The 26,784-nt window shown below is 33.6% G+C and overlaps 1 protein-coding gene across 5 annotated transcripts; it reads left to right on the top strand.

The window, feature by feature from the left end:
* Window positions 1-240: 240 nt before the first annotated feature.
* On the top strand, window positions 241-25,758 carry LOC110096218 (actin-related protein 4). 5 transcript variants are annotated; one of them, XM_028692599.1, is made up of 21 exons: window positions 241-366; window positions 446-537; window positions 628-719; window positions 1,070-1,246; window positions 1,353-1,426; window positions 3,650-3,724; window positions 6,179-6,239; window positions 6,346-6,395; window positions 6,870-6,924; window positions 7,136-7,213; window positions 7,329-7,382; window positions 9,109-9,162; window positions 9,260-9,320; window positions 11,227-11,278; window positions 11,461-11,527; window positions 12,699-12,758; window positions 12,842-12,904; window positions 16,492-16,554; window positions 23,651-23,715; window positions 24,691-24,759; window positions 25,446-25,758. In XM_028692599.1, the coding sequence occupies exons 2-21, from the start codon at window positions 525-527 to the stop codon at window positions 25,489-25,491; spliced, it is 1,329 nt and encodes a 442-aa protein (XP_028548432.1). In that variant the 5' UTR covers window positions 241-366; window positions 446-524; the 3' UTR covers window positions 25,492-25,758. The 5 variants fall into 5 exon arrangements, with proteins under 5 accessions (XP_028548432.1, XP_020677709.1, XP_028548434.1 ...); XM_020822050.2 differs by having other exon boundaries at window positions 3,644-3,724; XM_020822051.2 differs by having other exon boundaries at window positions 253-366; window positions 468-537; window positions 3,644-3,724.
* The last annotated feature ends 1,026 nt before the right edge of the window (window positions 25,759-26,784 follow it).

Below are 26,784 nucleotides of genomic sequence, written 5' to 3'. Positions count from 1 at the left end.
GGTGCTTCTTTTTGATTTTTGATAGTTTTTGGGAGGTATAGTTGGGATTTTTTCTTATTTTCTACCTCATAAGTTTTTGTTCTTTGCTTATGATGAATAGTTTTACTTGTATTTTCTTTACTTGTAACTTTTCTTCATCACGGTAATATATGGGCTTATGCCCCAAATTTTTCAAAAAAAAAAAAAAAAAATTTGATAAATCAATACAAAGTCAAATTTACCGCAATTTTATTTTTTATTGGCATTTTTATTGTCAGCGAGGGCTCGCGGCGCCAACAGGCTTTCTGGTCTTCACAAAGTTCTTACAGAGCTGAAGTGAACCGGGCTGGAGGCGGAGCTGACGCTGTTACTTTCCAAAATCAGGCGGTGAGAAAACAACTCCATTTTCTCAAGTTAGGGTTTTGCCGCTCTTCGGTAACCAAAGTTTTTTTCTTTTGGTCTTTAGCTCCTTAGCCAGTTTTTTGCAGCTTTGAGTTGTCGGGATTGTTTCATTTTTCGAGTTCGTTGCTACCAAGTAGGGCGGAATGTATGGGGGCGGTGAGTCTTGCTTTCTTTTTAGTTGATGCTTTGTGGTAACCTAATTGCGACTTCAACTTTTCTTACTTTTATTGAACTCCGTTTGTGTAGACGAAGTATCGGCGATAGTAATTGATTTAGGTTCTCATACCTGCAAAGCTGGTTATGCCGGTGAAGATGCTCCCAAGGCAGTATTTCCCTCTGTAAGTGTGCTCAAAATTTCAGCACTCAGGATGCATTTGTAATTTTCCAGCATGCCCTCTCGTTATTTATTTTGAAGTCTCAACATTTTACTCGGTACAGTCCTTGATTTTAAGTTTCTCTGGACATTTATGTTGGATGTGTTTGCAAATTGTGAAACCTGGTAGTTTTTGGATAATTCAACATTGGTTATAACGATGTAACATCATGATCTTATTAGAAAGAATTTCAGATGCATGACTTCTCGTCTGCTTGAATATTAGGCTAGTTTCTGAGAGTTGTATTGGCGCTACTAATTTTTTTCACAACTTCTACTTCGTTATTTGCATAACACTTGAAATATTTTGTTTAGGTTGTTGGATCAATTGAGCAACAAGAAGTGGTAAATGGTACCAAGTTTGAGAAAGAAAGTGAATCCATGTCTGATCTGAAAGCTGGACTGAAGGGATTAGATTCAGAGAAAGCTAAAACAAAAAGAAAATTGTATGTTGGTTCTCAGGCTTTAGGTTTCAGAAGAGACCATATGGAGGTGAGGGTTCAATACATTTTAATTTTATTTGTGTAATCTCAAAATAAGAGTGGCTTTAGTTGAGGTAGTCAATATTGTTGATTCTTTATATTGCTTTTCGAATTAGGTGATATCACCCTTCCAAGAAGGAGTTGTTGCTGATTGGGATATTGTTGATAACATTTGGGCTCATGCCTTCAAGTGAGTCTGTTATTATCTAAGACACGATTATTCTGGTATTGCAAATCCTAATTTATATTCCATATATACATTAATGGAGTTAATGATAGAGCATATGCTATTCTATTTGATTCTTTCAGTTTCTTTTGCCAGAATAAATATACGTCCATCAAATTCAACTACCATAACATATTTTAGGAATCTTATTTGAAATGGGAAAAAAGTTGTTTTTTCCTTAAAATTCATCAATTAAGTAGTTATATTGTGTTTTGTTCATCATTGAACTTCTTAGGTGTGCATTACTAAAGATTAAAAAATAAAAAAAAAACAACAACAACAAATCAAGCCTTTATCCTGCTACGTGGGGTCGGCTACATGAATCCTTTTTCTCCATTGTGTCCAGTTAAGAGTCATTCTCATTTAGATGTAATAAAGAGAGGTCAATTCTAATATTTTCTAACCAAGTCTTTTTAGGTCTACCTCTATCTTTCTTAACATAGGTTAAATCTAATACATCCACTCATCTAACCGGGTCATCGGAAGGCCGCCATTTTATGTGACCAAACCATCTAAGACGACTCTCTATAATCTTATCTGCCATTGGAGCTACTCCAACCTTTTCATGTATATGCTCATTTCATATTCTGTCTCTAAGAGTAAAGCCACTCATCCACCTGAGCATCTTGCCATTAAAAAATAATATGTATTAAAAAAAATCTCACCAAAGACAAGATTTTGCTCTCTCTGCTGGCGTTGATAGTTTTATTTGATGCAATTTTGATTTATTTGTTTATTTCCTCTTTTGGAGAGCATTTTATTGATGATCTTCATTGTTTAGTCTTTAAAATCAACTTTACCACACTCTTTGTAGCATATGATAAGGCCTCTTGACAGCTTTCCATGTACATGCAACAAAGAGGATGTTTTCTTCATTCATAATTCTTTTGCAGAAAGAAGGTGTCATCAGAAAAGAAATGTTTTATTATTTTACATTCGATTAAAAGTAATGGAATTATGGAAAGCTACAAACTTGCCACAGCGAGCATTTCACAACATAAGGATTTTCTTGTTTTCATATGAATACTCGGGGAATTTGATGAATGGTTCTTCCAATTGATGGAAACATAGATGAAAAAGTAATTAAACATCCATTATATATCCATCATATGGAGCGTCAACTGTCACTTGATAAAATTTTCAATTGCAGCCATTAACATATTGTTCTTTGATTCATGCAATCAGTGGATCTGGTAAGCATCTTCTTTGGCATTGTGAGAAGACTCAAACAATACGAAGCATTATTGCTTAGAAGAGTCCTATTTCGAGAATAAAAAACCTGTAGATATAGATTTGATTGATTTATCTTGGTTTTAGTTTAGCAAAACCTTAAACATTTTGAAGTCTAGGCACATGTTATTGTCATTTGCGTCATCTTAAAGGTTGTTAAATATTTACCACTTATCTAATTCTCACTAACTTACATTGAACTATTAAAATAAACTATGTGCTAAAAATTGCTCATTTAAATTAGAATTCTATAGATGGCATTGATGATGCTAATAAATGGTTGATTGAAAAACTGTATGCTGAGGTTATTGAAGATGTTGAGTTTGCATTTGTTTTAGAAGATCTCACTTAGGGGGATGGTGCTAAGGTTAGTGTTACTTATGAAATGAGAGATGATATTTGAAATTCTTCCAAGTAAAAGGAAAACAAAAATAAAAGGTTTACCTACTTTGCATACCTCTAGTACAGTATTTGATGGAGAAGTTGAGGTTGAGATTATCTTGTTGGGGATAACGCAATTCCTTTTTTTATGATGATGGTAATGATGAAGATGATGATTAGGATTGAGGGCTAAACCTCTAATTTTCTTCTACATCTTTGCAAATTTGACAATGACAATGGGGTTGCCGGATGACGATTTTATGGTTCTAAAATTGACATTTACAATTACTCGCGGTCACTTGCAACAGAAGCTCCTGTACCTTTCTTCTAGACTCATACAAAGAAAAAAAGAATAAATGTTTGTTGCATTTATGCTTGCAGGTTCGAGGAAAAATTATTGAAAATTGTTGTTCATTTAACATATTATTGAAAATTAGCTCGACAACGACTCTTTCTAACTATATTTTTATTGTTCAATTTTTGGTTCTTGAAGCTCTTATTCTTTGTGTATGGAATTTGTTATATTTCTTAATTTCTTATGGGAAACACGCTTGATAATCTGTATTTCAGGGACAGGTTACTAATTGATCCCATGGAGCATCCCATGCTACTTGCAGAGCCAACTTCAAATGCTCCACAGCAGAGAGAGAGGTCGTCTTTCTCCTCTGGCATTACTTTATGTTTACTTTATGTAGTATGGTGACTTGATGGTTCATGAATGGATTATTGTTTCTATTCTGAATCAGAATCTAATCCGTACTTATGTTTGACTTTACTGCCTATAATTTTAGGGGCTGTTTGTTGTGCTGTATTTTGAATGCCATATAAGTAAATGCATTCAATTTTGTTTTATTCACTATATTGTTTTTGTTACGAAAATGAACCATGAAGTAAAGTAAATTTGCTTCATTTACTTGAAACCAAGCATAAAAAAGCTAACTTTGGATGCAATTGTTTTACTTAATTTCAATTTTTCATTCAATTAAACAGCCCTTCAGCTTCATGAATATAATTGTTTCTATTCTACCATGCCTCATGTAGGGGTCCAAGTCATGCAATATTTTGAAAGAAAGATGATCCCTAAAAATTTTATATCTAGAATATATCTAAAGATGTTTCAGGAAGCTTGAAGGTCATAGTGACTTTTTGATATCGCTTTTTGGTATTAGTCATTTTTCAGATAAGGTGCTAATGTAAAGGCATCATAATGAATATTATGCCAATCAAATATTTTTTTTTTGTTAATTATTGATCGAAGACAAAATGTTAATGCTATCTATAGTAGACTCAAAAACCCTACTGATATTGCAAAATATTAATAAAATTTCATTCATCAAATAACACTAAGTTGGAGAACTCGAACTAATTGTAAATATTTAATATTTTTTACGTCTAGCAAGAAAAGAATATGCAACTGCATACACTAATGCATGGATAAAGTTGTGTACAACAATCTCTCTTCAGATCTTGCAGTAGCAATAGCTTTATGATAAATAACATAATTAGAATGCTATTGTGAACTAAAATAAAATTAGGATGACACGTTGCAAGCTGCACAATGTAGAATGTTGATAAAAACATGCGAGTGCATGGAGTGCCAAAAGGAAAAAAAGCTGTTTGAGAAATTACTCTTTCTAGTCATGATTAAAGCCAAAGGGGAATGGTTGAATTTGGTGAGAAATTGTTGTGGCTAGAAAAAAAAAAAAAAAAAAATGCAACACCACAACAACAACATCAAGCCTTTATCCCACTACGTGGGGTCGGCTACATGAATCCTTTTTCTCCATTTTGTCCGGTTAAGAGTCAAATTCTCATTTATATATGATAAATAAATGTCATTTCTAATATTTTCTAACCAAGTATTTTTAAGTCTACCTCTGCCTTTCTTAGCATAGGTTAAATTTAATACATCTACTCTCTTAACCGAATCATCAAAAGGAAGCCATTTTATGTGACCAAATTATCTAAGGCGACTCTCTCTAATCTTATCTGCCACTGGAGCTACTCCAACCTTTTCACGTATATGCTCATTTCATATCCTGTATCTAAGAGTAAAGCCACTCATCCACCCGAGCATCCTCATCTTTGCAACACTTAGCTTAATATTATGCTTCTTATTTAATGGTCAACATTCTGCGCAATAAAGCATTGCAGGTCTAACCACCATGTTATTCATCTCATTTGAATTGTTTTGAGATTTATAGTTTGCATTAGGTTTAATATTTGACGAAATAGAAAATTAGGAGATCCATTACTATCGTAGCACTAAAATTAAATAATAATGAGCAATGTGAGATAAATAATGACCTACGGAAGAAAAAAAAATTAAAATTCTCTCATAAATGGCAATCTCATTTAAACTAATGAAAATACTAAGTTTTATTGTGTAGTCATTCATATTGGTAGCGGTTCTGATTTCCATTAACGGACTAAATACTTCAAAGTTGATTGCAAATTCATAAGAGATGTTCTGCTTTTTGAGAAGATAATAACTATTTATGTTTCTAATTCAAAATAAGTGGCATATATATCTTTGCCAAAGCCTTAGGACTTCAACACTTCTCTCATTTATTTAATAAGTTGGAGCCAACGAACATATATCCTTCACCTTGAAGGAGAGTGTTGGCATATGACACGTATTAGAAAAATAATATGAGGGAGAGTATCTATTTGAAGAAAAAAAAATGCATTTATTCCCTCATGATTATAATCATTCTCATTTTTATTTATTTTTCATTTGTATTCATCTTATATAAATAGGCATCTCTACTTACTGAATAAGATGCACCATAATTTTTTGTCTAAACAACAACAATATTATGATAGGATTGCTAGAATAAGTTGCTTTATTTGGTGTCAGTCTTCTGAAAGAAGTTGAATTGTCGCAGATTTTCAGCTTTCCTGAATAGATGGATTGCAACAATTTTCAATATGGTAGAGTTTACTTTTCCCCATGCTGTTGCATCTTGATGAATATAATTTGATCTCTAATTCCATGCATGTTGTATTCTCTAAGCATAGAGTTGCTTCAGTAAGTTTGTTATATCCTTAATTTTTCCCTTCAAGTATCTGATTTGTAGAAAATATTGTTCTTTTCTATTTCAGGATGGCAGAGATCTTGTTTGAGAATTACAAAGTTCCTGCGTTGTTTGTTGCAAAAAATGCTGTATGATATTTGCCCGTCTTTTATTGATGCGATTATAAGTTTTGGTTTGAATTTCATTTATGGTTTGGGGTTTATATTCCAGCTTATTCATTATTTTCTTTGACAGGTTCTTACATCCTTTGCTTCTGGCAGAGCTACTTCTCTTGTTGTTGATAGGTGAAATCTCATGCTTTTTATTATTTTGGATTAGCTGAGCTTCTTCTTAGAACTATATTTATTTCTCATTTTATGAGCCTTTGAAATAGAGTGAATGTTTGCTTTTGTTCATTAGAACTGCAGCGTTTTTTTTTTCTTTGCCCAGAGCACCTTTTGTACTATAATTGTGTTTCTCATGATGGAATGTAGTTATATTACGTTTACCTATTGAACTGTTTGTTTTAAAAATATTATGCTTATTGATTGAACACAAATTTTGAGCTTGATTATTATTTTTATATATAAGTGTTTTGTATAAATTCAAAATTGGAATGCTTGTATGTTTGAATTTTTTTTTACTAAAGTTTCCATGAAAGTTAATGCTGTTATTTATTATTATTTTGCCTATTCCCTCTTTTATCTTCTTTTGACTTGGAGCAAATGTAAACTGCTCAATTGGTGGAACCATCACTAATAAACTCCTCCCCCTAACAGTGGTGGTGGATCGACTACTGTAGCTCCTGTACAGGATGGTTATGTCCTTCAGAAGGTACTTTTTACTGAATGGTTGTTCGATATCTTTTGCTCTCGTGTTTTCCTTGATATGTTGAGGGTTTATGTATTTTGTTTAGCTTATTTTAAAATTATTTCAATTGGATCAATGGCAGAAGCTTCTTCCTTACTGTTACATTTGGTACTATAGTTTCCAATTCTTGACCTTCAGCTTTTTCTCATACAAGAGCTGATATTTGTGACTTTAGGGCGTTGCAACTTCTCCGATTGGAGGTGAATTCCTAACTGAATGCATGATGAAAAGCTTGGAGAGCAAAGGCATTATTGTAAGTCAAGTTTGGTTTAATTAGGAAACTGTTATATTACATTTTGTTCCTTCTTTATCTAGAATAGGATTGGAGCGCCTATGATTTTCCTCATAGATGTTTATCTATTTTCCAGTTCAAGCCCAGATACTCTTTCAAAAGAAAGGAAGCACGCCCCGGAGATTTTCAGGTAAACTTGCGATAACCCATCTAAACTAATTTTCAGATTTTCTATACAGTAATCTGTGTTTTAGTTTGCTTCATTTATCACAATTTTACTCATGCTTTCTTCTTCTGATCCTCTATTTTCTTACCATGGTGGGTCCCTTTCATGTGATGGCCGCAAGCCCACTTTTTACAATCAAAAGTGTGTTACAGTGTTAGTCAAAACTTGGACTGTTATCCTGGAATTATTGTATTTTTGGATCGAACTTGATAGTTGATTTGTTCAATATTTCTTTAGTTTATAAAATATGAGGGCGAACAAGCCATGGCTGAAGCATGCCTGAAGGCTACTGATGAACTTTTGTATCTATGTTGTTAAAGTGAAATTATTATATTTGTGGATCGAGCTTGATAGTTGATTTGCTCAATATTGCTTTAGTTTATTTGAGGACCAACAAGCCATGGCTGAAACATGCCCGAAGGCTACTGATGAGCTTTTGTACCTATATTGTTAAAGTTAGAAATACTTTGCTTTGAAATTTTATTCATCATCTCTGAAGGCTCCTTTTATTCTCGTATATATTAACTTACTACACAACTTCACGGACAAACTGATTTATATTTGTTGTTTCATTGTTTGCAGTATATGTTTGTTGTTTATTACTAAATCTGAAGCTCTGTTTGATTTTCTTACTGATTTTGATAATATTGGAGAATCAGTTAATCTGCATATTCTGTTGAGTATTTTTGCAAGCTCTTCCATCTGTAAACCAATTTTCGTTCTTAATTCAGTCATTAATAGATATTTTCGTGACTAGAATTTATCTAAAATTAAGCTTGAGATATTGGGTTGAACTAGATAGATTTTTCTTCCATAAAAATGTTGGAAAAGAATCTGTTTTTCCTCTCCCTCGAAATGTTCCAAAGTGTAGGGAGTAATAAAATATACGGTTGTCTTTTTAGCAATTTCCTTGTTGCATGCATCCAAGAAGAAAAAAATGAATCAAGCGGATGCAGCATTATAATTTTTTAACAATAAGAGAAGTCTCCTCCAAATATTAGTAGTAGAGCTACATTTGAAGAAAAGATAAATAAATGATTGACTTTGAGCAGTTTGACTCAAATTCTTAACGAACTCCATCACAACATTTAGCTTTGTACTTTCCATGTCGATAACTGTTCAACAGACAGAATTCATCTCATATTATGTAAAAGTCATCACATGATGCATTTGAATTCAGTAGATACTTTATTCCATCTTTTTCCTTGGAATATTCTACTCTAACGCTCCAAATCTTCCTTTACTTTTCTATTCTTTCCACTGCTAACAAGCATTATCTACCTCCCTAGTATGTTCTTTATCTTAGTAAAAGAGGAATGGGAGTTTACACTCCGCTTCTGTCGTATGTTGGACTAAGTAGGGGACTTCTGTTCCCTGCTCCATCTTCCTCCATCTTCTTATTTGAGATTACTATGTGATCCATTCAAAAGTTGAACCTACTTGTTCCTTCGTTGAGAGAAAGATTGGGTGGTTCCTTCGTGTAAAACATGACAATGCATTGACACACACATATTCACAAATGCACTCACGCGCACATGCACTTGCATGTCTATTTGAATGAATGCAGATCCCAAGAAGTCTGTAGAGCGTAAAATTTTATTAGTTTTGGATTTTATATGCTAAAAAAACCTGTTGTGCTAAGTTCTATTTATTAACAATCCAACTGTTCATGCTTTGTTTTGGTCTGTAGACAATAGATCTTGATTTTCCAAATACCACAGAACGCTACAAGCTTTACTCTCAGGTATAGATCAGTCTCTCATCTTCTGTTTATTTTTCCTTTCCAATGCATCCAAGGTTATTGAGTTTGCTTAACTTTACTGAAAGTTTTTTAATGGCAGAGACTGATTGCTAGTGACATAAAGGAATGTGTATGCAGGGCTCCGGATACTCCTTATGATGGTATTTCAGTATCTCATTTCTCAATTGCATTGTCTCATAAGAAATTCGCTTAGTGCAAAGCCTAGAAGTCTGTTGATACTTCAAGATTTTTTTTTATTTTCTTTCTTTGCTTGATAGTTTATCAAAATGTTGGACTACATCCAATCATGCTTCCTTTTATGAGTAGAAATTGTTTTCCTCCTATACTTTTGCATATGTTGGCTTTATTAACAAGTGATATTTAAAAGAATATAGCTGTTTACCTTAAATTTTATTCTCTTCTTCCCACTTTTGCAAAATACCACATTATCTTCTTCTTTTGATATATTTCCTTCTATACACAAAAAGTCTAACAAAATTTCTTTAAAAAGAAATGATAGGTCTATAGTTATTAATCTGAAATAAAAATGTAAAAATTTTACCATTGGTTTGGAAAAAAATAGTAAAGAGAAAAGCCATAGTCTTCGATTCTCACCATGCTTGTACTCGTCTCAACCTTCTATAGCATACGCGAGTCACATGATCGTCGATTCGCTTAGTTTTGGATCTTGCTCGCATGGTCTCTCTCACTTTCTTGCTAATGCTTATCATCTCTTTCTCTGTCTCTCATTCTTGTTTGCCCTCTCTCTATCTCTTGCACTCTCCCTCTCCTTTCGCTCACACAAAGAAATATGCATTTATAAGTGTTTTACTAATAACTTCACTAATTTTTTATATCATATTTCTTTAATTTAAATATAATAATAATTATTATTATTATTATCATTCATCTATTTTAATTAATGTAATTTAATTGTCATTATTTCAATTTGAAAAGGATTTAATAAATAAAATATGGGTAATTACTAATATTATTTATTTTTAGTTATTTATTAATCCTTTTTGAGTTTTGATTATTAATTCTTTTTTATTGTGATTGATTTTTTTTTGTTGTGCTAGCTTGTGAGGAATAAGTCGATGGAAGACAGAATTAAGTGCTATAGTTTTATAATCATGCTATGAAATTTTAAGGCAATTGGTGGGTTTTTCTACTTTTTTTAAAATCCTTTTGGGATCTCAGAAGATAAAATTTTTGAGAGAAGAATTGAGGAAGAGAAGAAAAATGTATAATTTGGTTCTTCTATTTTATTTTCGCTTGAATGAATAGGAGTATCAATAAATGATCCGATTAGACAAGCTGAATCTAGCAAGAATAAAAAAACTTTTGGTAGAGGTTGACCCAATAATTGTTTGGGTCAGGTTCATGGAATATTGATCTGATTAATGTTCTGTGTTTGGTTTGGGTTGATTTGACCCGAAATTGACTTGATTATCATTGGAGTTTCAGTTAAATGAGTTGGGTTTAGGCTAAACGAGTCATGCTTGGGTTTTATTTGTTGTATTTGGGTTAAACGGGTCATGTAATCTATAATAATGCACAATCTAAATAATAAATGGAGTATGGGTTAGGTGGATTAGGTTCATGTACGTTTTGGGTAAAACATTTTGATCTGTAGGATAAGCATGTCAGTTTGTATCAAGAACATTTGGGTTGCAAATGAATGTGTAAGTGCTGGATGCATGGTCAGCGGTGCCAGCAAAAAATAATGTCTTTGTATATGGTGAATAGTTTCTCAGGGTTCTTTGGTATCTACTCCTTGAAGGTTCTTTAGTTCACTGTTTAGTTTGTGTGGAAATTTGATGTCCTCATCTTTATGATATTGAAAATATTTCTTTGCATGATATTAGCGTTTGGCAATATAATCTCAGCTAACCACATATTTTTGTGTATCCTGTTTAGCATTTTCTCTCTCTCTCTCTCTCTCTCTATATATATATATATATATATATATATATATATATATATTACTTTACCGAACTCATCATATTCTTTCTCTTTTTTTTCTTGGTGAAGTTTTTAAAAGGACCTTGATATTGTTTGTTGCAGAGAGTGCATATGCTAATATCCCTATGACGCCATATGAACTTCCAGATGGACAGTAAGTACATCTTTATGTCCTCTCGCTCGCTGTGTATTGTACAAACTCACAAATAAATAAATATTTGTATATATTATTATTATTATTATTATTATAGATCATCCAATTCCAACATTTTGTATGTACAATAAACTATACATTTTTTAATGTTTCGATTCTCAGTTTAATTTGTTGCCTTGCAGAATTATTGAAATTGGTGCAGATCGATTTAAGATTCCTGATATTCTGTTCAATCCATCATTAGTCCAGGTAATTATGACATGATCTAGTTAACTGATCATACTCATCAACTATCAATGTGCGATGTAATGGGAATGCTCCAAGGTTTGCCGTACTTACCTGTTAAGTTTAGCTAATGAATCAACTATCAATGTTCGATGTAATGGGAATGTGCTTAACTTGAACAATGTTCTAATTTTGGTGACAATTTTGGATAAATTCTAAATTAGAAAAGAAAAGTTCAGTTTCTTTGGATTTTTATGCCCTTAAATCCTCACCTGCATTCATGAATCTTTTCATTTAAGCCTTTATGTGGATGTGGTGGCAATCATTCATAGAAAATTTTCTATTTGATTTAGTTTTGATGTCATACTTAAGTATTAGTTTAATTTGATGTCCACCAGTCGGCGGTGGCCAACGGTGGTGGTCGATTGTCGCGGCCAGCGGTGGGTGGTGGCCGGCGGTTGGCGATGGTGGCTGGCAGTTGGTGGTTGTGGCTGTTAGTTGGCGATGGTAGCCGGCGATTGTGGTTGGCGGCGGTTAAACGAGCTTGCTTGTGGTATAAAGCGTTCTCGCTCAAAACTGAGCGAGTTTACTTTACCTCCAAAATGAACTACACTACATTTACTTTTACTTTACCAATTCCTTTTTCATCCAAAGTATTCCAACCACATACCAAATTTTCTAAAACATACCTTAAATCCTAAAGTATTCCAGCCAAACATACCCTAAACCTAATGCTTTTGAGTATGATTCACATCATACATTTGTAAGCCAGCAAGATTGTACACAGTTGTTCCTAGGACTTGTTGTGATACAGAACTTGGTTGATATTTCTTGTAAGGTGGCCAAACTCAACCAACCTTGGAGCATGCCAAATTTTTGTCAACAAAAAAATGAATCATAAAAAACTCTGTTGAATTTCTATTTATTGTTTTATTTATTGATTCTGTTCGAGAAATTTATCATTTGGTACCTCAGAAATGCAGTTTAATTCTATGGGTGATTTGTGTTTTAAACTAAACTTATAGAGGTGCTCTCTTTTATGACTACAATAGATTTGAATTGTAATATTTGAAATATGTTATTTGCATTACTTGAAATATGACATTCACGTTGGAAAGTGTACAATACTTGATTCGTTAGCTATACTTCACAGGTAAACAATTTGTCATTATATTTCTTTTCTGAATTGAAACAGACTATACCGGGAATGGAGAATTTCATAGATTCTTCTCCTGTTCGTGGCCTCCCACAAATGGTGAAGTTATTCTTGTATTGCTTGTAGCAAACACGTTTACTTGCTTAAGCTACAGTCAGGTCAATTTCTTCTACTTGTTTCAGGTTATTGAGAGCATCAATAAATGTGATGTGGACATTCGTAGAGAGTTATTTAGCAGCATTTTGGTAACTATAGTTTGCTTTATTTTTTTTGTTACTCACATTTCATTTAATTGCAGGCATTTAGGTATTAATCATATTTTACATGCTATTTAGCTTGCAATTTCTACTGCTGTATTTAACTTAGCCAAACCATGACTAGCATGATAGTGGTTCCTGCAGGAATCAGATTTTTGTAGATGTATTTAATAAGTATGGTGCCACATAGATGATAATTTTGTGCATACTTATATTCTTGTATGGTTGTAAATAACTTGAAATTGGCAACTTGTTACAGCATGATTTAATGCATACAATTTATAACACAAAGTATTGATCTCAAGATGACTTAAAAAAATTGACTAGATCAACCATAGATTGGGCATTTGCAAACAAATATTGATGCGATCAAACTCCATACAAATAATGGAGGTTCATATGGGTCGTATTTGACAAAATGAAGTTGAACCATCCTTACCGTAATGATTTCTTTTCACAAAGGTCTGTTGTATATAGTGAATAGCCTTAAGGAAATTGCCACTTGCTTTGGAGGGGTAAGGAGAACATTGAAAACCTCCTTTTTGACCAACAACCTGTCATTGGTGCTGTCACATTGCGACCATCAGCACTAGTGGTTGAGAGCTATCCGAGTAACCACTTTGGGTTGGTCACAAACAAGGAGCACATTTTTGACCTTGAAGCTGCTAGTATTCCCTCTTTTGACTGGAGTTCATTGTTGACTGAAAGAAAGAAATAAATTTTGAACAGATGCAAAGCAACGCACCTGGCTCCGAGCTGGCCCCACCTCATACGGACGAAGCAACTGTTTGTTCAAAATAACACAACCGCCATTACTTTCTTTTAAGAATGATAGGCAGGAGCGGTTGAGGGAAGCATTTAAACACTTCTCTCGCTCGTCTCTTGGTGCCACACGCAGATAGAGGAAGCTGAAAGCCCTAGCTTGCCACAACCTCCCGATTTCGATCCGATCTCGCGATTGGATCCTTCAACCCGACGAACCATCCCCGCCTCTCGTGCCACCTTGCCCTATTTGAATCAAACTGAGGCCGCCTCCACACACCCGAACCAACCCACCTCACGCACGACCTCACACGTGAACGACATCTTCGTATCGAGCCGCTCCTCGCGCGATCGACCCTGCTTCTTTCTTTGCTCGTCCTCTGGTCCTGCTAGCTCCTGTTTGCGTGAGCACATTCAAGCCTACTATCTTCAATCCCTCAAAGATTATGTTCAGGATCTCTCAAACACGAACTCCTCTATTCCAACTGAAATTGCTGTTGTGAAAAATTGCTCGTATATGCTATTTAGAGAAATAAAATATTTGCATGGCTTGTGACACCATTGATTAAAAGACAGTTTTCAACTGTCTATATTTGCCTTAATTTGCACATTAATATGTGTAATTGATGATTGTCAATGACAATGAAATGATTAAAATAACAATAATCAATGTAATTAAATAAATTTTATAGCAAGCAAGGTGTTTGCCAAAATGAAGACCTCAAGTCGTTGATTTTAAATCTGATCGATATGATTTTAAATTCAAGACTCTAAGCCATTGATCTGATCTAGCTAGGAGGAATTCAAATCCAAGAACTTGTGTCGTTGATTTTAAATCTGGTTGAGATGGTTTTAAAACTAAGACTTCGTGTCATCGGCCTTAGGTTCGGCCGAGAATAAATTATTGACAAGAGTCGTCTCGATTTCCCCTGGTGGGGAGGGGATGCCGAGAGGCTGCCGACCGACGTCCCAAAATTGCCTCAAAAAAGGGAAGGAGGGGAGAGAGGGGGGCGACGGCTAGGGTGAGTGGGGGAGTTGATTTAGGGAATTGTGAGGCTTGCCAAACATAAAATACTATTCAAGGAAAGAGGGATTATGGGAAATCTCTATTTAATTTAAATTGACATGATTAGGGTGGGGCTTTCCTTAGATAATTCATCTTATTTTAGGAAAGAAATTTCAAATTCAAATAAATTAAAATATGAATTTAAAACCTTTCTAATTTAAGAGGCATCGAATATGGAAAGGGTCATTTGAAATTTGGGAGGGGGGAACTTTCCTAAGGTACTTCATCTTATTTTAGGAAAGGAATTTCAAATTCAAATAAATTAAAATTTGAATTTAAAACCTTCTTAATTTAAGATGCGCAAAATATGGAAAGGATCAATTTCTTGATTTGAAATTTTTGGGGCAAGGGAAAGGGGGTGGTGGCCGACGGCTTTAGGGAGGGAAGGGGCCAGCGGCTAGGGTAGGGGAGGGCCGGAGGCTAGGGAAGAAAGCAAAGCAAATTTGAGGTGGAGATGAACCACGAGCCCATATGCTTCTTGCAGCTGATGGGTAGTGCTTTGTCCTTACCACGGGACTTCCGATTCCCCCAAGAGCTCACAACTCTCCAAGAAAACAAAGTGTAGAATTTTTCTTTTCATTATAATCATCATCCCCTCTAAAGAGGAGGAGAGGCCTATGAATAGCCAAAATACAATGATACGTTAATGACAAAAGTGCCCCCTGGGGTCACATAAGCCTACTTCCTCAAGTAAGGGTAAAAACGGAAAAGATACACAAATAAATCAAATACAAGTAAAAGCTAAAAAATAAGTGGTCAAATCATGGCCGTAGATCTTTGACCCCTTCTCTGATAAACTTTCCACAATCGGATGTCCTCATCACAAATATTTTTAACAAACTCTTTTTCGAAGTCGTAGCAGGGGTGGAAGTCTAATACCTTCAATGAGTTCATTAATCCCAACAAAAAATGTACAGGGTGAGTAGTTCAAAAGATTCGCCTTAGTGAAAAGAGAATTTTTTTAGCAAGATAACATGAGTTCAATTTGATGGTGCTATTAGACGAACAATAGTTCATGAGAAGATCTATGTTTATTTGATGAAAGCAAATCAGAGCCCACAATGGCGTAACAAAATGTGTGTTTGAAGTTGAGCAGTGATTCTTAACCTTCTAACCAATCCTTGGAAATGATACTGGTTGATTCCACGAGAATCGCTTCATTAGAAGAATCAGAATCAGGTTTTTTTGTCTTGCCAAAGTAATGACCTAAAATACTGTATAATTCAAGTACACGATTATGTTTTCCAAAGTGCCTGTTTTTTGGACCCTGTCTTTATATCCAACCAAACCACTTCTCCAAATAATGGTTGCTCTTGCATAATATTTTACTGCTACACCATTTCTGATACTAGTTTATTTATGAAGTGTGCTTTCCTTAGTGCCTGTAGTTTTCCAGTTAGAGAAGTAATGGTTTTATATATACTTTAAAAATTGGAAGTACGCTTCTTGATAAAACACGGCTTTTCTGCAACACCAAAATGCTCTAAAATTTGCAGGCTCTGGCTGTTTTTCTGTACTTCCTAACATGCTAGGGATGTAGTTATACTTCTGCGTTTGAATATTTCCTTGCATCTTTGTAGTTTATATTTGTAATATGTCATCTTTTGACAGCATCAGTAAAAAAAACTAGTTTTTCCTTTGTCTTTCTTCGCGTTGTCTTCTTGAAGACTAGTTTACCGTTGCACTTTGATAGGCTTGTATGTGGTTGTTTTTGATGTTCTGGTGATTGCCCTCCTTTTGCGACCAGCTTTCAGGTGGCACTGCATCAATGCAGCAACTAAAAGAGAGGCTTGAAAAGGATCTAATGGAGGTACTTTTTTTTTGCAGCTAAGATCTTAATTAGCTTGTCTTTTCTAAGCTAGCATTGAGTCTTTGGTCGTTTTTTTTTTTTTAAATGGCGGTTGTGAATCATAATGTCCATCCTTTGTTTCATATATACTTTATTTCATATACACTAAGTTCAAAATATTGGTTTCATGAGCTTATAACCTTGAGTTCATAATCATATAATGTGCACATTTTACATTTTTATGAACCTTATAGAAGGTTTAAATATCTTATTAGAATGTCTTTATTGTTAAGTGCTATTCATTATGATAAGAACTTTGTTTTTTTCCTATTATGTTATGGTTAATGGTAAATATCTTGCAGTTTTATTCAGTTTGGTTAAAAAGTTTTTTTTAAGCTTGTTATTAGCCCATGAGAGCCTTAAATTCACTGAATGTGACCATTTTTTTTCATTATCATTAATCTTATCCTAACTTTTGGAATTTGCTTTATAAAACAAAATTTTATTCATTCCTATGAGTGCCACTTCAGTTGTTAACTGTAATTACTGATACCTTCGCTTGCTCTTTTTTTTAATCTTTTCTATTTGTTTTATTATCCATCTTATTGATGTATTGCTACCATTCCTTTGTACATTCCCAAATCACCAAAATTTATTTTTCCGAATTTTATCTTTGCTACATGTTACTCGTATATCCCCACATTTATAATTGTTTCATAATCTGTCCTTAATTTTTCCTCACATCTGTATTATCATTATTAGTTATGCTACACTCTACTTGACGATTCAAAGATTTTTCTATTACCTGATCTATATAAAATTTGTTTGTCTATTTTTTGTTTTATAAAAGTTTATTTATGCCTTTTTCGTGCTTTGAAATTCCCTACCTATCTATCAAATGTTTGAGTGATTTTAGGTTTTTCTTAAGAAATCAGATTAAATATTAGATAAATTCCGTGAAATTTTATGTTCTAACAAAGACTTCATGGAATGGTTTGGTGTTTCATATAAGAACAAACTTTGATAATACCCTTCTTAATTATGAGAGATAATTGATTAGGAAAGTTAGTTTATAGGCTCGTCGACCTTTGTTTTAGTAGCAATAGTTTGAATTAGAGAGGAAATTTATCGTTATTGGCGCATAACATATGGAGTGAGAAATTTTTACCAACTCTATCAACATCTTATGATTTTGTTATCCTGAGTTGTAATGGACCTTGATCTCTATAGTTAATCTAAGTAATTGTCCTAACACGACTAAAGGATCATTATTAGCTACCAGGAGTTGCGTTCTTTAATGAGATCTCGTAGACTTGGTGGGAAAGCTTGCTTAAATGGCCAATTTTATACGAACATTGGTTAATAGAGGGCTTATTGCTGTAACAAGTGCACTTCATGACTCACAATTGATAGATTTAGCTGTTGGGGAAGGGCAATGCGTTATAATGGAACCATCACAATCAAAGTAACAACTAGATCAGGGATACATGCCATCTCATTGCTGGCATGATACTTTATAATTTGATTATGAGGATACATTTGATATGATATTAGATCTTTGTAAGCCTCAATAAAATTTAAACTTTTTATCGTAAGCGAAATAATACAGAGGATGTATGGCCATGATGTATCGATATGGGCTTAGGGACATATGTGATATGACATGGTCACGATATAAATCTATTGTTGAAAATATATGACACATACATGCATTTGACACATCATAATATTATATATTACACACTACGATCAAATATATAGTAAATACATAAATTAAATAATAGGAAATAAATTCAAATAATAATAAATTTATTTAAATTTCCCATATTAAAAAAAATTATGATTTATTAAATATTTTAAATTCAATTAAAGAAGATATTATTGAAGATATTTATTATATTATATTATAGATTGTTAGTTTGAGGTTGAAAATTTGATTAGCTTGTGAAAAAAATTGTTATAAAAATTTGGCAAATCAAAGAAAATTAGTGCTATCTAACTATTAAGTTATTTAAGTAACATATTGAAAAAAAAAGTGAGAAGAGACGCTTAATTAAGTTTTTTTTTAATATACTTTTAAGATCAAAATTTATTATTTATGACAAGTCTGCTGAACAGACGTGTCTACAAATTTTTTTAATCCTTTTAATTGGGCACAGACATGCGTGTAACACGTATTGAGAAAGTACATATGTTCGACATGACACACTTTATTATGCCAAATTGTCATTTCATCATGGATTGATGGATAGTTGCTCTAAGAACCTTTTTTAAAAATATTTTTAAAAGAGATGCATGTAGATGGAGTAACCTCATGGACCGGCTACACCACTTGTAGAGCTTGCTACAACATTCTTTGGTTTGACTACATCCTTGGAGGGCCAGCTACAAATTTTATTTGCTTACAAACTAATAGTAATTTTGCTGGGATAATTGAAATTAAAGGGTGCGTTGTGATCTCAAGGCTCTCAAAATCCTAATTCAGCCGAATTGGGACTCATTTGAGTAAACAAAATCAAATTGGAGTTTAGTAATGTCAAATTAAGGCCACCAATTGGTTCAAGCTTAAAGTAAGGGGAGACCTTAATGCATGCTAAATGTGTCTAAATATGTAGTTTAGGCGTGATTTTCATCAAACAAGCAAGTTGGCTAAAAATGGAGTTTATTTGAAGTTTAGAGCCATACTAATGGGCTTTTGGCCACCATTCAAGGATGTTTTTCTATGTCAATATTAACTACATAATCAAGCCGTGCAAGGATGCTTTGGCCACATGAACGTGAAGAGAGAAAATGTTCAAAAGAATAAATACATATGCAAAATTTGAATTCCACAAATTCGTCAACCTTTACCTTTCTCTTTCTCTCTCTGTCTATCTCCCTTAGTTGCCCAAACACAAAGAGGGAATAACTTCAATGAATATTATTGTATGTATTTTTAAATAAACGTCATAATAATTAGATAAGAACTTGTTTTCTCAAATAGCTTATCTAGATAAGATTTTTAGGATCTTTTTGTTTATTAATGCTATCTTTTAAATTTTTGTGTAATTTCCTATGTCACAATGCAATTGTATTGTGTATTGAGTTAATTCTGGACCAATAATTTTCCTCTTTTCTCAAGCATTTATTGCAATAACTCCTCCATTTCTTCTTAAAATTTGCTTTTTATGCTATCTTCTAATAAACTTGAGGAGCATAAATAGTAATCACATTTACAATTTCCTATCATTATTAATTTAATTAAAATCATGTTAGGGCTTACAATATTCATCTTAACAACTTAATCTTTTAATTTTATATCCATTATGATTTCTATCCCATTTATATTATTAATAATTTAAACATGTAACTTTTATCAATGTTCTTGGATTTTCTTTCTACTTTAGTAACCTTAGCACCCTAAATAAAAATAAAGATTTTTGTTTTTATCGACGTATTCGTAAAATCGAAGTTAAAGAGGCTTTAAAGAAAATGAAGTGTGGAAAAGTTGTTGGATGTATAGAGAGAATAAGGATGATCTACATATGATTTTTATTGATTTAAATAAAGCATATTATAAAGTTCCAATTGAAGTGCTATGGAGAGTTCTATATAAGAAAGGGGTTAATAATGCTTATATTCAAGTCATTAAGGATATGTATGTAGGAGCTGTTACTTGTGTTCAAACACAAGGTGGTTTGACAAAGTATTTTCCTATTTCAGTTGGATTACATCAAGGATTAGCCTTAAGCCCATATCTTTTTGCATTAGTCATGGATGTTCGCACTAGACATTTGCAAGAGGTTGTACCCTGGTGTATGCTTTTTGCTGATGATATTGTTCTTGTTAATAAGACTAGAGAGGGAGTTGAAGGTAAACTTGAATTATGGAGGTCGACCTTAGAGTCTAAAGACTTTCGCTTGATTAGATCTAAAACTAAATATATGGAGTGTAATTTTAGAAAGAATAGATCTAGTGGGTGGATTGTGACTTTGGGCGATCAAGTCATTAATAAGAGCACACATTTTATATATCTTGGGTCTATTGTTCAGAGTGATGGTGAAATAGATGGGGATATTATTAGTGGAATTCAAGTTGGATGGTTGAAGAGGAGGAATGCATCAGGCTTATTATGTGATAGATTAGTCCCTCTCAAACTTAAGAAAAAATTCCATAAGATGGTAGTGAGACCTGCAATGCTTTATGGTGCAAAATGTTGGTCATTAAAGAGAAGCATAATATTAAGTGTTGCAGAGATGAGGATGCTCAGGTGAATGAGTGACTTTTCTCTTAAAGACACGATACGAAATGAGCATATACATGAAAAGGTTGGAGTAGCTCCAATGGAAGATAAGATTAGAGAGAGTCGTCTTAGATGGTTTGGTGACATAAAACGGTGGCCTTCGAATGACCCGGTTAGGAAAGTAAATGTATTAGATTTGACTTATATTTAAGAAAGGTAGAGGTAAACCTAAAAAGACTTGGTTATAAAATATTAGAAATGACATTTTTATTAGATTTATATGAGAATTTGGCCCTTAACAGGTCATAATGAAAAAAAAAAAGATTCGTGTAGCTGACCCCACATAGTTAGATTAAGGCTTGTTGTTGTTGTATGCAATGTTTACTATTCTTCTCATTATTATGCCCACCAATTCTTCATATTTATATTCGTCATATTCTTTGTTCTAGGTTTTAAACTTGGTCCATCATTTCTTAAAGTTCACCATAATTGGATTAATTTATGGCACACTACTTGCAAGTGATGTCTCGATCAATCTTTTATTAATTTTCACCACAATCATGTTAAGTTGTACTGCATGACTGACGGGTGACATCCCAAATTAAATTGTAACTCATAATTTTTAGGGAAATTTTATAAAATTCAAATAGGTACTTATTTAATAAAATTTGGCATAAATTTAACAAATGGTTTTCAACGTACTAATAACTTTTCTCATTTGAGCCTAGGATCAACAATGATGTTAACCATCCATATTTTCCTGCATCAAGTTTGGTTAAGCCTTGATTGTTTAATAATTTTTTGCCTTTCAAGTTTTTCCATACTTTCATTATGTTAATTGTTTATATTGTCTGCTTTTTTGATGTTGAAGATTTACTTCTATAACTGTTCATTTATTTCATGTGGTAGAACTTTCTCGTTGGGGCTATTTGGTTGGATTACTTTAGGGTGTAAAGTATTTCAAATATAGTAGTTTTACAAAATTTGGTGTTTGGTTGGATTACAAAATGATGCAAAGTAAAGCATAGTAAATGTAATGTAAAGTGAAGTAGTTCATCTTGAGTGTAAACCAAACTCCTCCGATTTTGAGTTAAAACTGTTTACACCATAAGCTTATTTGATTGCCACTCGTCGTCAGCCACCGCCAAGATCCACCCTACGTCTACCGACGTTGCTAGCTGCCCACTATTGCTGCCTCCTACCACTACCTTTGCCGGCCACCACCGCCGCTGCCACCGCCATCGCCGCAAGCCGCCACCTGCCATCTCCATTTATGGCTTTACTCTACATTCATTTCTTCTAAAAAAAAAAAAACATTCACTTGCATTTACATACATCCATCCAAATAACTCCAATGTATTTCCTTTCCACTGCATCTCCTTTCCACTGCATTTAAAATAATATGAGTATTGTATAAATATGTTGATTTGGTAGGCTCACTTTATCAGTCTCATTTTTTAAAATATGTTTTCACTATTTTAAGATTATATATAACTGTGAAATCAAGTAAAATTTTCCCATAACATTTTTATTGCATCTTACATACGATGATTCTTCTCATTGCTCATCCTTACTAGATTCTCTCTCTAATTTATGTCACCAATAAAAGTTACTTCTTCTTTTCTCAGGTACACGTTATAACAAGTAAAACTATAGCTTCCCAACATTATTTTAAAGCTAATTTTAAATTTAATTTGGAGAGCAAGAGAACTAACTTTTTATAATGTCGTGATTAAAAATTGACTTAACAACAATCAATCTATTACTAATCCTATTATTCTTAACAATTTTATGCTTATCTTTGCATTTAATATTGTACCAACTACTCTCTTATTCTTCACTTTCCCAAAATAAAATACTCATGAGCTTTCTCAATGTCTTTTCAGTTCTTCTCCTTTTCATTTACTTTCCTGCAATTATGTGATGTTTATTTTTTAGTCATTGTGTCTACTTAATCTTAAATTTCACAAATTTATACAAAAACATCCAATCTTAATTTTATATCTGCTCAACCACTTAATGCTCTAATCTTCCTATTCAAAGTCCTTTATTTTTATTAGTAACGGACTGTCAATCCTGGCATATTTTCACCAATATTAGGTTAGTTTGTGATGCTTGGATTTGTATGTGATATCAAGCAAATTTATGCCCAATTCTGACTGCAATTGGGATATGTAGTCGTCTTGTTACTTCCAGAGATATCTTTGGAAATCCTTTTCTGTCTCATTACAATCGGGTAAGAGGGAATAGGGGTGTCAATATTTGACACGACCTAAAAATCCGACACGAACACACCCCAAAAATTTTGGGTTAGGGTCAACCTGGATCTGAAATGGGTCGGGTTCGGGTTTAACAAATCGATCTGTTTCAAAAACCGGGTCGGGTTCGGATTGACTCAAAAACCCAAAATTGACCCATTTTTACCCGAAAACCCGTTTTGATCCGTAATCTGAGATTGACCCGTTTTTTACCCGAAAATGGAAGATTGACCCATTTTGACCCGAAAAATAGCTATTTTTTGGTTGACCCCGGGTCATTCGGGTCGGGTAGGGTTGACCTGGACCCGAAGTTGGTCTGGTTTGGGTCTGAAAAATCGACCCGTTTCCAAAAATGGGTTAGGTTTCAGTTGACCCGAATAGTGCCGGGTCAGTTCCGGGTTCCACCCGTGACCTGAAATTGACACCCCTAAGAGGAAATGCCCTGGGACGGTAAAATTCAAAGTTGAAGTCATTTTTTTATTTTTGGGATTAACTTTTCAACTTTTTACATTTGGGAATGGGATCTGTGATGGCGACTTTACTAAATGTGACCATCAAAATCTTATGCTTCCCTATCACAATATTTTTTTTAGTGAAATAATCCGATTGGTAAAATTATAATTATTTGGCTTGGCAGGAGAGTCCGCAAGCGGCAAGGGTAAAGGTATTAGCAAGCGGAAATGCAACAGAGAGACGATTCAGGTGTGCTTTTCTTTCTATGTTATATAATTTTTTTTTGGTTTAAATCTTAAGTTTTGTTTAATATTTGAAATATTACTGAATAGCTAACTTTTATTTATTTCAAAAAAAAATATTTTTTTTCTTTGGAGTGATTAATTTTGTCGAAAGTTATTGAAGCTGTACTAGCACTTGCTGATGCTCATTTCCTTGCTTTACTTCATATTTTAATTTCATGTTAGCCCTTTCATTTTCAGATATTTTTTTAATATAATGGAGTATTGATGCACTTCCTAAATAAATCTACACAAAAAAAACTGTAGAAACTAGGGAGGAAGACCTTGTTGAGAGATCTTGAGAGGGAGAGAGGAGGAGGGAGAGGGGAGAAGAGCCGTGAGCCAACAAATGCAAAATTCCTTTATTCCTTGGCTACTTTCCTAATACAAGCTAAAGCCTATTAATAGGCACAAAAGCAACACCTACAGCTATACAAATAGCTACACAAAAGCAAACCTAAATCTAGGACTAATACCTAACAAAAACATTTAAAAAATTTTCATAGTTTTATTTGGAGATATTTTTTATAGGTCAAGTATTATTATAGCATGAGTGTTTGTATATATTTTTTTGGGAATTATAACGTATAGAATTGTTCTCTTGAAATTTATAATTTGAAAATTTACATGTAATTTGGATTTTAACTTATATTTAAGCTTCGTTTGGGACAGCTTTTTAAAGCAACTTTTTAGTATAAAAATTTTTTGAATTAAAAAATGTTATGCTAAAAAGTTGTTTTAGTAAACCTTAAGAAATGTGTTCAAAACTAGAGAGATTATTACGTGCGGAGTCCGGACACGTACGGAGGCCAATCTGGATACGTCATGTCACCCAATGCAGTAAAAATTCATCAAATTACAGCATCGAAGTGTTTAGGGGTCCTTTTTCCACTTTTTTTTTTTTACTTTTATTCAACTGACTGTCTGTTTTGTTTCTCTACAGCGTATGGATAGGAGGGAGTATTCTAGCTTCCCTCGGATCATTTCAGCAGATGTGGTTCTCCAAAGGAGAGTGAGTTCTTTCTCTTTTACTTATTTAATAGTTATTTTTAGTTTTCCTTCCTTTTTCATGGGTGCTAAATGTAACAGTATGTCTAATGAAGACATTATGCTCTTGACCTGATTCTTATATCAGTTGATCTAAAATTTGTGTGTGTAATTTGAGTCAGATCTTCATGTCAGATTGTTAGATCGGCCCCTCATGGACCGGTCCAGCTGGCCCCTTGCCAAGGGCCGGTCCAGGTTTATAAGAGGTGGACCTCGGACCCCCTTGAAGCTGCCCGCCCAAGCATGGGTGGGCCCCATTCAGGATTTCAAATAGAATCGGAGGGGGCGGCTAGGGCTAGGGCTAAGGGAGTAATTTTGCCTAGGAGGATTATTTGCATCCTTTAAGTAGGAACAGAGATTAGGGTTAGGGCTACGCATGATTAGTTCTTGGTGTCTTGGGCCCTAGTTTCGTTTCGTCTAGGGATTGGAAGAGATCGATACTCCTCTTGAATTGAGGATCAATTGTATCTTGCTTTTCATCTTCCGTTAGTTTGATTCTTGCAATAAAACTACTGTTTTCTCTCTGGCTTTCCATCAAATTTATCGACTTTTCTCACTGTTTCGTCAATATTATTAGGGTTTACTCGAGATCTTCAAGCATTTCCTAACACAGATCCAATATGACTCCTAATCTCTTACATGCACTAACAGGTATGAAGAACATGGAGCATCATACATCCAGAGGAAATGCCCCTAACTCTAATGATTCTATGCCAAAACGGAAATTGATTCACATTGTCAGAATTCTGCCAGTCTTAAGCATGTTAAGGATGGGCGGGATTTTAGTTCAGTTTATATAGAGCGCCATCCCTTCTTGGCAAAAAACATGTAGTTAGCCATTAGGAAGCTACCTTTTGTTTATTGGTGGCAAATAGATATTCTTCACAGAGGTGAGTTAAATTTATTTGGTCAATTATATTAAATTCTATATCAATATCAAATATAATATTTTTAAACTTTTTTTTTTTGGACTTGTTATATAAAAAGATAAATTATATAATAAAAAAGCTTTATTCATAATTTTTTTCTTCGAGTCTTCATATTTTGTTGTTATATTAATATTTTACTTTGAATTGAAAATTGCGATCATGCTCTCAACAATGTACAAAATTTTAATTTATTAAATACTCTTCTCTAAAATTTCTATCTGAAAAGATTTGAGATTTCATAAATGTAATACTTTTGTTGGAGAATATTTATTCAAATTAGACAAGTAATTCATAGAAAAAAAAAAAAATTTCCTCAAGGTTATAAAAATAAACACAAATTATATGAAAAAATTTCATTTAAACTCTCGAAACTATTTAAAATAAAACAAAATTTTACTAATTTTGAAGAACAGAGCATTTATGGTTTAGAGCATTTAAGGCTCAAATTCATGAGCTTATTCATTAACTAGCTCATAAATTGAGCATAAATAGAGCTTATCAAACCACAAGTTCAACTCATATCATAGATGCTTAGCTTATTAGCTTGGTTGGTGAGTGTGTTAGGTTGGGAGCCTCCATCTCGTGTTCGATTCCTTTGAGCAGCAGCTATCCTTTTGCGGGTACAATGACGTGGGTGGCCTGGGGATTATGGACCACCAAACACGCTCAACGATGCAGGCGTGACAGTGGATGGTTTCTCATCACAAAAAAAAAAACCACAAGTTCAAGCTCGCTTTGTATCAAACAAAATAGAGTGCTCCATCAGATCGACAACAACAAATTTCATACCAAAAAGCTGACAATATTTGTTGCAGGAGGCGACGGATCAAACGGAAATGCTCTGCTTTTATTGCAGATAGAGGCTTATAATATGCCACTACTTCTGCAACAACCAAAACACCAAAAATAGCTAATTATGCTTATAAACAACAAATAAATCACTTGATTTGATAAGAGATTTTGTGGTGGCTGCATCAGTTTTTGTTGAAAAACAAGTAATTAGTTCTAGCAACAAAATTAAACAAACTCGATCGGCATTTGAGTTTCTTAAATATCCCATT

Source organism: Dendrobium catenatum, unplaced genomic scaffold (assembly GCF_001605985.2).
Source record: "Dendrobium catenatum unplaced genomic scaffold, ASM160598v2 fragScaff_scaffold_156, whole genome shotgun sequence".
NCBI lineage: Eukaryota > Viridiplantae > Streptophyta > Magnoliopsida > Asparagales > Orchidaceae > Dendrobium > Dendrobium catenatum.
The sequence above is the reverse complement of the archived record's forward strand: the minus strand, read 5'-3'. Positions and strand labels throughout refer to the sequence as shown.